The sequence below is a fragment of the Actinia tenebrosa genome, unplaced genomic scaffold (genome assembly GCF_029948245.1).
Source record: "Actinia tenebrosa isolate PJP-AT-01 unplaced genomic scaffold, QUT_ActTen_1.0 PGA_scaffold13__45_contigs__length_12533684, whole genome shotgun sequence".
NCBI classification, from domain to species: Eukaryota; Metazoa; Cnidaria; class Anthozoa; order Actiniaria; family Actiniidae; genus Actinia; species Actinia tenebrosa.
Genome location: NW_028292573.1, coordinates 2,746,485 through 2,758,368, shown reverse-complemented (window position 1 = coordinate 2,758,368; position 11,884 = coordinate 2,746,485). Strand labels below are relative to the sequence as shown.

Below are 11,884 nucleotides of genomic sequence, written 5' to 3'. Positions count from 1 at the left end.
TTATGGGTGATGCTAAAATACTATGGATGAAGTAATAAAAGACGTGCTCGTATTGCATGAAGTTATGAAGCGCTTCGAAATTGGCAGTACACCAGATAAGTATTTGGAAAAGCATGACGCGAAAGCTACGTGCTCTTATAAAGATCGCACCTCCAACTGATCAGAAAGCAAGATGCATGACAGTTATTTTATAATGTAGAATGGTAAACTCGATACTCTGCACGCTAAGTCATGATCAATCTTTAATAGCTGGAGCAACAATGGGTTGATAGGCAATACCACACTAGTCTTGAATAAAATTCTAACATCACTGCCACCGCAACAACAATAGCGCAGCGCAACCGTGACGTCATAAAAACGAAGACAAAAGCGAAATTCGGACAAGCAAACTTACGAGTTTACTTTCAGCAGATAATTTTCACAGCCGATCGCAGTTGATCTTAGTTTACATGGGTTATTATTGTAACTTTAAGTAAAAGTAATAAAATCGGTTCGTATAATCCTCGTAGCGCTTAAACAGAATGCAATGTTTGTCCGAATCTTTGAGCTATTTTTAGAATCAGTGCGCTGCGCTATTATGAACACTACCTCTAGTCAACCACCACCGCAGTCAACAACACTAACATCACTGCCACCGCAACTACAATCATGAACACTATCGTTAGTACACCACCACCGCAGTCAACAACACTAACATCACTGCCACCGCAACTACAATCATGAACACTACCGTTAGTACACCACCACCGCAGTCAACAACATTACCATCACTGCCACTGCAACTACAATCATGAACACTACCGTTAGTACACCACCACCGCAGTCAACATTACCATCACTGCCACTGCAACTACAATCACGAACACTACCGTTAGTACACCACCACCGCAGTCAACAACATTACCATCACTGCCACTGCAACTACAATCATGAACACTACCGTTAGTACACCACCACCGCAGTCAACAACATTACCATCACTGCCACTGCAACTACAATCATGAACACTACCGTTAGTACACCACCACCGCAGTCAACAACATTACCATCACTGCCACTGCAACTACAATCATGAACACTACCGTTAGTACACCACCACCGCAGTCAACAACATTACCATCACTGCCACTGCAACTACAATCATGAACACTACCGTTAGTACATCACCACCGCAGTCAACAACATTACCACTAAAAACTACCACCGACCCCACGAACACTACCACTAGTACCACTCCTCCACCACTGCAAACAAAATGTCATAATGTAGACGCCCTTCACAACGATATCATTAACTTATCAAAACTGGTGAAGTTTTACAAACTTGTTTTTTTTCCTCAGGAAATTTGTCATGATACTATCAAATATCAAAACATTATGTATTAATTAATTAATTATCTAATTACAAGTTTTTAGCGATTTATTTCTCTTGCGAGTAGCTCTAATCAGAACTAAAGCAAAGCCTAGACGTATCCAAAATTAAAAGACTCTAGGTTTATACATTTCTAATAAACTAAATTCTCCTACGTGTGCTATTATGAATACGTGAAGACAATTATGATTGCGAACACATATATGAAAAGATAAACTAGCAGTGTCAGCCTTCGACTGCCCCTCTCTTTCTCACAACAAACGAATATCCTTCACTGCTTATAGTTGCTCTTCTACTAAATGCGTTTGAAAGACAACGGTTTAGGTAGATGGGTGGGTAGGTAGGCGAGTAGGTGGTAGATAGGTAGGTTAGGTGGAAATATAGTTAGATGGGGAAGAGGGGATGATAAACGGAGATTGGAATGAATGGAGGAGTAAGTTTGTCGGCCGTAAGGAATTAGGGAAACAAATAGTTAGGCAAGTCTTGATCATAGGGGTTAGTAGTTAGATGTAAAAGGAGAAAAGGTAGAAGGCAGGTAGGTTAGGTTAGTACCACTAGGGATATGTGCACCAGGTTAGATAGCCAATCGATGATCACTGTTTTTTACGCAAATCGAGAGAGAGATATATATACATGTTGTGTTCATGCTAGCATGCCTATAATGTAACCATGTTTTTTCGTTTTAAATACTCATTCAAGGTTGGGAGGCTCATCGATGTGTTTAGACTTTCTTGTTCGAAATTTTAAATGATTATCAAGTCGTGTTGATTAGTGTGTGTTGTGAGTTTGGCATGCCATATTATGTTCAACATTAAGTCTGGTCATGATTGGTGGGAATACGAACCCAGATGACGAGCAGGTAAAGGATGGTAGCTGAGATCGCGTTTTCAGAACTATTCATTTGATAGAATGAGTTGAAGATAAAAATGATTTATATGAAAATACCATCGACCCTCCTGGACCATTAAAATCTCCATCGTCACGAGACATCCCCGGACAACTGTCCCCACTTCACTTGGCCATATCTAAGTATACACTGTTCCTTTGTAATTGTGTGGTTCAGTAATATTGTAAACCCAGTCTCTTAAATTCCATGCAGAAGATTTATAAAATAATAACTTTGAAAAATTGACTACCATTTAGCGCCTGCAGTTACACTACGACAGCGGTGTCTCCTCTACCGTGCCCAATCCCCGCAGGGACGTTGCCGTTTGATTGTGAGGTGGCGTGGGAATAGGTACTCTCGGAAGTGGTTCTCAATTGTTTACGTACTTCAAATACCTTAGAGGAAGAAAATGCTAAGTTATAAAGGCTTTGCACTATCACGTGATGGCAGCCATGACAGGAGGCACAACAACAGTTTTGGAAAACGGAGTCTTTCAGATGTAAATGAATTAGACCAGATTAATTTGTTCCTGCCACCTGTCAAGGCTGCCATCACCTGATTATGTAAAGCCTCTATTTAATAAGGCTGGTAATTACCTCGCCTTGATGAGGCAATTTTATAGATTAAAGCAGAGAAAATATACGTTTTGGTATTGTATTTTGCAAGATCGTACAGACAGACAGACGGATAGCTATTCGGCAGCATGGATGGATAGTTAACGAGGCCAATGCAATGTCCTCTATCCCATACGTACCTCTGAGATAGCTTGGCGAAAGCAATGGAAGTTATAGTCAATTAGACCTACAAAAATAAGGATAATTATTATACAGTTAGTATAGCACGTGCGCGCTTATTGATCGAAAACTGTGCTTTATTAGTGAATTGTATGACTCTGAAAAGCTCGCAGCACCAACGCCGTTGTGATACGGTAAGGCATACGCCAAACAAATCACATTTGACCAGAATTTACTCTCCATCGAATCAAATACATACAACACAGCCTGAACACGGTGCGGACACGGTCACGCCAATGTCACGGCACTGCCAGACCAATTGATCACATTGCGCGAGAAAATACTCAGCCGATTAACATCCTTGAAAACATCACGGTCGCAGCAAGGACGCATTGATGGTTTTCACAGTCTATTTTGTTATATCATCCAACATGGCCGTCGTCTCATTTGTTATTTCGTTCTCTTGGGAACGGCTGAAAACCAACAATACGGCTCCAAGCTTTTCAAAGTGATACGAAAAATGGGCTGACAAGTGTACTATCTTCAATCCCAAACATACACTTTCAAGTTTTAAAGGTCTTTAGTGTCAGTCTTTGTTAAAACCAATTCGTACCTTTTTTGGCGAAATTATCTTCTCGAAGTATGCACACTAGAGCAAGAAACCTGTGAATGAAATTGACCGTAAATATATAAATCACGTGACCATGGTAAGGATAAAGAATGTCTGGTCAAGTCACGTGACTAGTATGCACACTAGAGCAAGAAACCTGGGAATGAAATTGATCGTAAATATAAATATAAATCACGTGACCATGGTAAGGATAAAGAATGTCTGGTCAAGTCACGTGACTAGAATACACACTAGATCAAGAAACCTGGTAATGAAATTGATCGTAAATATAAATATAAATCACGTGACCATGGTAAGGATAAAGAATGTCTGGTCAAGTCACGTGACTAGAATACACACTAGATCAAGAAACCTGGTAATGAAATTGATCATAAATATAAATATAAATCACGTGACCATGGTAAGGATAAAGAATGTCTGGTCAAGTCACGTGACTAGTGGCTAGTAGTGGCAACTATCGCTCAGATGCACAATAAACACATTTATTCTTTCGCGTGCGATAAATATGACACTGTTACAGATTTTTGGATTGACACAATCAAAAAATGAAATGAAATAACAAAGATATCTGGGTCTGTGGTGGTTGCATAATCGTGAAGATGGATGTAGTTGTAACAGGGTTTACGTATAACGACCAAAAGACAATAAAATCACTAACACGAGATATCCCACATCTATTACCGGGGCAAGCGTATGTACAGTAAGCTCTTCAGCTTCAGTATGGTGAATCCTTACCGATTTACTTCCCGTAGATAAAGTATGGTGTTATTATTTAGCTTGATTATTGAGGAGGTTTCGATATCATAAGCGCTGCCATCACCTTCTTCGCGTAAACTGTAAATGAAAAAGGTAAGTTTATTCTATTGACTCTAGCGGTGCCAGTTTCCTACGGCGTAGACGTTCTTGTGACAGTCACGCAACATTGGGAGAGGAACGTTGCGTGACAACGTGACGGACAGCGTCTATAGCTAATACTTGCTGTTGGTAATAAAAAACATTGTGACCAAAATCGGAGATTTTTATAAAAGCATGTTTTTTTTTAATAGTTGTGAGATGAAACCTTTTTGAAATAACTGTTTGGATGAACTGTTTGGATGAGCTTACCCATAAATACATGAGATATCAATGACCACATCTATCATATCACAGCATAACTCATATGACTGTTTGGATGAACTTACCCATAAATACATGAGATATCAATGACCACATCTATCATATCACAGCATAACTCATATGACTGTTTGGATGAGCTTACCCATAAATACATGAGATATCAATGACCACATCTATCATATCACAGCATAACTCATATGACTGTTTGGATGAACTTACCCATAAATACATGAGATATCAATGACCACATCTATCATATCACAGCATAACTCATATGACTGTTTGGATGAACTTACCCATAAATACATGAGATATCAATGACCACATCTATCATATCACAGCATAACTCATATGACTGTTTGGATGAGCTTACCCATAAATACATGAGATATCAATGACCACATCTATCATATCACAGCATAACTCATATGACTGTTTGGATGAACTTACCCATAAATACATGAGATATCAATGACCACATCTATCATATCACAGCATAACTCATATGACTGTTTGGATGAACTTACCCATAAATACATGAGATATCAATGACCACATCTATCATATCACAGCATAACTCATATGACTGTTTGGATGAACTTACCCATAAATACATGAGATATCAATAACCACATCTATCATATCACAGCATAACTCATATGACTGTTTGGATGAACTTACCCATAAATACATGAGATATCAATAACCACATCTATCATATCACAGCATAACTCATATGACTGTTTGGATGAACTTACCCATAAATACATGAGATATCAATGACCACATCTATCATATCACAGCATAACTCATATGACTGTTTGGGTGAACTTACCCATAAATACACGAGATATCAATGACCACATCTATCATATCACAGCATAACTCATATGACTGCATATCTACAGGAGAACTAAAGAAGAAAAAAGCACTCAATACACCATTGTTCAAAGGAATCTGTTTGATCCACAAAAATTTGCTTTTTCATTCTGACGAAGGAATATGATGATACATGTTGTATTGATGGTTTTCAACCATTCCCAAGAGAATTAAATAACAAAAGACACGGTGGCCATGTTGGAGGATATAACAAGAATTCATTGACAATTCTTTTGTTAAGTTCCTCCAACATGGCCGATGCGAAAACCATCAATTCAATACATCCACTCAGTCCCAACTAATAACAAATAGTCATCATAAGTTTATGCACATAAAGTTTGATGTTGGTCAAGCAGACTATAAGATTGATTTATTTTGGGTTCCATTAATGACGTCATGAAAAATCTTATCATCTTATTATCACACTCCACAACGAAAATCTCATTACAGTGTTCGACAAGTCCATTAATGAATCTCCCATTCAACCGGCTTGTAATTCTGATGGTTTTTTTTTTTGAGTAATAGCGTTTGTTGTTCCTCTTATGAGCTTCGAGTTCATCCTAGGGCTAACATTTTTACCACTCTACAGATATGATCATTTTGCAATTCAACTGTCACATGTGTAACAATTTAGACTGAGAGCATCAAATCACATGGGACATACATGTATCAGTGGCATTTGCAACAACAAAAAAAAGAGTTATTTTTTAAAGAAAACCAGCGAGTCTGGCCTAAAGCACAGGAGAAAACTAAAAAAACTATCATGTGAGAAACCTACAGTAGTTCAGAACTCTATTTGACTCTACCCATGCTTCTAATGACACAGAATAACCCCCTTTATGAGGAAAACCAATGAGTCTGGCCTAAAGCACAGGAGAAAACCAAAAGACTCTATTCATGTGAGAAACCTAGTTCAGAATCCTATTTTACTGTGGAGGTGAGCTACTCTACCCATGCTTCTATTGACGCAGAATAACCCTCTTGTTACATACCTATCAGTAGCTACATAGATTTTGCTGACTACATCAAATAGAAAAGCTTTTTCTATCCCTGAGTTCTGAAGGTAAAGAAGAGAAGACACGTGTTGGCAAACAATTTGAGGAAATAATCAGGTTAAGGGTATGATACCCAAACGCATGCAAGCGCCGGCATAAGAGACAGACACTTTCTTCTTTTAGTGAAACTATGCAGATTGCTCTTTCATGGTTCTAAGTTAACAATCAAGTGGTCGGTATAAAGTAAATAAAATTTAGCAACTCTTTAAATCTTACCATTATAAGAATGTTAAGAAGATTTTCCAAGGTTGGCAGTTGTGGTACAAGCTTCTGTACGACTTTGCTAAATGCCTGAGATAAGAAGAAAATAAGTGTAAAAAAAAGTGAATTAATTTGAATAGACCGTCTTCTCTAGTTCCTCTTCAGGCATCTCCTTGGAGAACATATGGAGTAGCCTGCGGAGGAGGCTGCGTTTTCTCAAGGTTGCGTGTGCATCCAACTTGACCGGCCACAAAATTGAAAAGACACAAATTCAGTAAAAAATTTTTGAAGCACAGTGCTGACGTCATCCGCTCACGTGAAGTGCTTCTAGATCCTGCGACCGTTTTTCTTTTTGCATGAATAAATTCAATACCGAAATAAAACTAGTAACTATATAATAAAACCAATAAAATAGACTTTTCCATGCTCCATTCAGTAATAAAGCACATAGTAATCGCCACAAGCACTCAAGGAGTGTGAGAAGCACTCAGCTATGGCTCGTGTTTCTCCTTACACTTCTTTAGTGCTTATGCCACTTCCTGCGTGCTTTATTGCAGAATGGAGCACAGAAAAAGCGGTTTTATTTGTTGCATTTATATGATTTATTAATAATAGACCTGTTCCATGCTAGTTATACTAGTTATCACCACTGTTCTTCGATAGCATAGCTCCATAGTATCATCAAAATTTATCAAATATCAATTACGTACCTCAAAAATCGAGTGATCATAAATACTTGTTAAGTAGAAACTGAAATGGAAAATAAAAGAGAAAGAATTACATAACTGAAGATCACAGATCCCACAGATCTGCCTTTGGATCTTTATTAACAAATACTGATCTATTAAAAGCTACAGTACAGTACCTTAAATGCAGCCCTTCAAGACCAGCATCTGTTAGTTCATCTGTAGCTCTCTGATGTATGTCTCTTTGTGTTTCTGAAGAAATACAAGTATTTAAATATATTTACAAATTGAGAATTGAATCTACCACCTGAATGAATTGTGGCTTTAGGCCAGAGTCTTGGGATGGTTTATGATGTGATATTAAAAACATGAACACCTTTACAAGTTTTTGATTTCTTTTTTGACATCTTTTTGACATCTTTTTGACAACCTTTTGACAAGTTTTAATTATGCTCTTTCCCTCTAACCAATTAGACATCAGCGCTTCACCTTGATGTTTGGATAGGCGGAGTTCGTGCATCGATGTAACAATATCAAAACATTAAAGTGAAGCCCCAAAACGTAATTGGTTCGCATGAAAGAGATCAATAAAAACTTTTAAAAACTTGTATGAAACTTTGTTGGGTGTTCACGGTTTGGCACGCAGCACTGTAATGCTGTTTAAACACTGCTTAAGTACTGTTTGTAAACATTGAGCCAAAAACAAGGTATTACTCCATTATTAGATAGAATTAACTTGGCTGGTCATCATGACCACCAACTGAGCAACAAATATTTTCAGCTCTTGATACGAGTTCTAAACATGATACTTTTAAAATAGAAAGGACTATATACATGAAAGGCAGTGTTCATACCTATCTTATGGTCATCTGATAAACCATCTACTTTATGGATGAACACTTCAAACTTGATAGTTGGATTGACCTGAACATGAGAATGACACACAACCATTTATATGTCATATTGACAGCAATTCATTGTGTAACTCAAGAAATTATCCATATTCCCCCCCCCCCCCTTCCCTGTGGGGGAGTTTTTAAAAAAAACCCCTACCCCCAGAAATTCCAAACCCTAGGTAAACGAGTCTGTAATCAAGGAACACAGCAGTAATTTGGAACTTGAAAATGGTTTATTACTGGCGTACAGTAAGCATACCCTGGCTTTGGTTATCCATGTAAAAAATAAATAAAAAAACCAGCTTTGAAAACCCGCTGCAGTGTTTTTATCTTTACAACAAGACACAACACCCTAATAGAAACCATTTTTCTAAAATCTTTTTTATCAACAACACAAATATGAACTGATGATGAGTGGTGTGCAAGAGTAAGAAACAGGTAGAAATTGCATTCTCCATAATTTACAGCCGGAGTTAGATCATTGATTCTTTACCTTGTATGCCCTTGTTACTGTCATGTGTAGTTTGGCTAGTGCTTCCATGTAATCATCCTTTAAGAGATACATGCATTAGTTGGAAGAAATATGTATACTGTTTTCATAATGACTGACGAGTACAGAGAAACGAGGTCAACCAGTCATTTTGCAAGGCTGAGCAAGGGTGCTCGAAAAGGTGGATATCACAAACTTACGTATAAACAAAAGGCCAATTTCTATACTTTTCTTCTATAAATGCATTTCATGTGCTTTTGTATATCTTATTGTGAACTACTAATGACTGGGAGACCTCGTTTTCGTTTATTTGTCAGCCATTATGAGAATGGTGTATAAAGTATGAATAAGGAAAACGGAAAAATTGACAGAACGTAGAGCTTACGATTAATTACAAAGTATACAAGTGAAATACCTGAGCATCAATGACAAATACTAAAGCTCCACAGTTTCCAAAAATAACCTCAGAATCAAAGGCTGGATCAAAGAAGTCAATCTGTCCTGGGAAATCCCAGATCTATGACAAAGACAATAAAAACAATGATTATAACACTGTAAATTGAAACTGTATGATGATCATCACCTTAAAATAAAAACGATTATAATATTCAAAGTAAATTGAAATATGATGATCATCACTTTAATCTCCCCATTTCAGGAAAAAAGGAGAAAATAGTTTCTAGCTTATCATATGCACTACTCCAGTTTCAAGTTCTCTGTTGTGCAAGGTTAGCCTCGACTTTGTGCAGAATATTCATGTGTTCCAGTGAAGGTCCATGGAATTATTTCAAAGTGTTTATATCGTTGAAGTTGTACTTTCTTTAACTTTACCATTGGTATTTGTAAATATTTAGACACTGATTCAAGGCTAACCCTGAGTAAATGAGTCTGTAATCAAGGAACACAGCAGTAATTTGGAAGTAGAAACTGGTCTGTTAGAAACTATTGTATCTAAATAAACAATTTATCAAGGAATTTTGATAAAATAAAATAAGGTATACATATACTGTACAGTGTGCATTTTTGAATGACAATGTTATAAACTCACAGATACAGTATATAAACTCACCTGGAACTGAACAAATGAGCTGTTTGAAATATCTTGTAAGAGTTAAGGTTTAAAATGACCACAGGGAGCCCAATTTAGATAAAAGAAAAAATCTAAAAAACACATAAATTATTTATTGAAAAAGATTAGAAAGTATATAGTGGCTAAGAAAGTGTGCTAAATAATACAAAGGAACTAGAAGGTCAAGCAAAAACACAGTTAGAGTAATTTTTGTGTGCCTTTGTTTCCCTGATGTATACCATTCCTACAATTATGTCCTATGTTTGTTGTAGAAATATACTTTGAAGGGATGCAACTTTCTGCACCGATCATTTACAGTAATACAGCTACAACATACTATGGACCTTAATTTCATCACATTTTGCAGTAAAAACTCCCAAAAAAAGGAGGATTAATTGATTTAAAACTCTAATAAATGACTCTGACTTTGTGAATAGGTAAAGGATACCATCTTTAATGACTTTGCTTGTGCTTTCCAAGAACAATGTCTCGTTTGGTGACATCTTATGGAAGACAACCTTCTGAATTGATGATTTTCCACTCCTATTGTAAAATAAATATCAATCAAAATGATGGTCAGGAACAGATTAAAAACCATTCAAATTTCTCCAGTTCCAATAAGTCTAGCTAATGATATATGATTGATATAGAGGTTATTTACTAGCCAGGAGGTCTACAGATAGAGAAAAACTGTGCCTGAGGTCTTGCATGTACATGTATTGACAGAGATTGTTGTACTAAGGTACAATTTCAAGACCAAGGCACAGTTTTTCCATATCTGGATTGATTTTTTTTTTCTTTTTTTCTTGTTGATGTTTAGCAATCCATTATTCTATTATACCAGACCTCATTCGGAGATATAAAACACTGCCCACTCTTACAGTCAATCAGAATGCATGATTTTTAGGATACTGTACTAAGGGAGAGGGAGGGGGGAGGGGGTGCTATACTTTACCTTCTTAGACCCATCAATAGGATCCTTGGTTTATTTTCATTGACTGGGATTTCATCTGTCTCATCTGGCCCGTATCTGCACAAGAAGAAAAGGAAAAATACCACGATGTCAAAACATTACCCGATGAAAAACCGTTTCTTACAGGCTATATTAGTTGGTATTTCCTTAATTATCAACTATATACAAGTATTCTGTAGTGGAATACATGGTACTGAACCAAACGATCACTCACCCAAAATCTTTTGGAAAAGAACCTACGACACTGTAGCTACCGAAATTCTCGTCCTCCTCATAAGACTGTCGACGAAAATAACGGTTAAAAGTTACTTCCAAAGAAAACCTTTGAGGTAAATATGTCTTTAGTATTTAAGGAATTGATTTTGCGTAGAAATTATGAGACTTACCGTCATTTTATGTCAGAATTTTGTGAAGTTTTGCTTGAAGAATTCTTCATGTGATAAAAATATGAAGAAATACTAAAGTCATGTGATAAGCACGGAATGGTGATACTGCTGGATAAAGGCATCGCAGACTCCAGTAGACAAACTTTTGGTCTAAGGGAGGGGAGGGTAAAACAATATCTGAATGAAAAAATTATTATTGGAAAAGTTAAAATTATAATTAAATTAAAGCTAAGTAAATGTACATCGCTAGAAACCAATAATTTCAATTCATGATAGATTGTAACAGAAATTTCTACAATTTATAAAAAAAATTTAACATTTTATTTTTAATTTAAAAAATATTATTTTTCATGATAAAAGAAATAAGAACACAATGTAAAAATATCTAATTATGAATTAAAAATTACCGTTATTGGTTTTTTAGATGACATTTTCCAGCTTTTTCCCAACGATAAAAAGGCGACTCATTTTATTGGTCAGCGGCATCTCATGCTAGAAAACAAGATGGTGG

At 36.6% G+C, this 11,884-nt stretch overlaps 1 protein-coding gene across 2 annotated transcripts; it reads right to left on the bottom strand.

Annotated features, from left to right (window-relative positions):
• Positions 1-224: 224 nt before the first annotated feature.
• Positions 225-11,451, bottom strand: LOC116300816 (ras-related GTP-binding protein C). Of its 2 annotated transcripts, XM_089028920.1 has the most exons (17): positions 11,374-11,451; positions 11,202-11,266; positions 10,970-11,044; positions 10,463-10,557; positions 10,015-10,046; positions 9,361-9,462; positions 8,949-9,005; positions 8,414-8,483; positions 7,739-7,811; positions 7,584-7,623; positions 6,889-6,963; positions 6,610-6,674; positions 5,574-5,651; positions 4,358-4,456; positions 3,605-3,654; positions 3,012-3,058; positions 225-2,652 (listed from the first exon to the last, which is right to left on the bottom strand). In XM_089028920.1, the coding sequence occupies exons 1-17, from the start codon at positions 11,377-11,379 to the stop codon at positions 2,524-2,526; spliced, it is 1,158 nt and encodes a 385-aa protein (XP_088885046.1). In that variant the 5' UTR covers positions 11,380-11,451; the 3' UTR covers positions 225-2,523. The 2 variants fall into 2 exon arrangements, with proteins under 2 accessions (XP_088885046.1, XP_088885047.1); XM_089028921.1 differs by lacking the exons at positions 225-2,652; positions 3,012-3,058; positions 3,605-3,654 and adding an exon at positions 3,710-3,758.
• Between the last annotated feature and the right edge of the window lie 433 nt (positions 11,452-11,884).

Excerpts from the sequence above, each read along its gene's own strand:
- LOC116300816 (XM_089028920.1), bottom strand. Across the intron at positions 8,484-8,948 it reads CAGTAACAAGGGCATACAAG|GTCAATCCAACTATCAAGTT; the intron begins GTAAAGAATCAA and ends TCTCATGTTCAG. Across the intron at positions 6,964-7,583 it reads ATGATCACTCGATTTTTGAG|GCATTTAGCAAAGTCGTACA; the intron begins GTACGTAATTGA and ends TTCTTATCTCAG.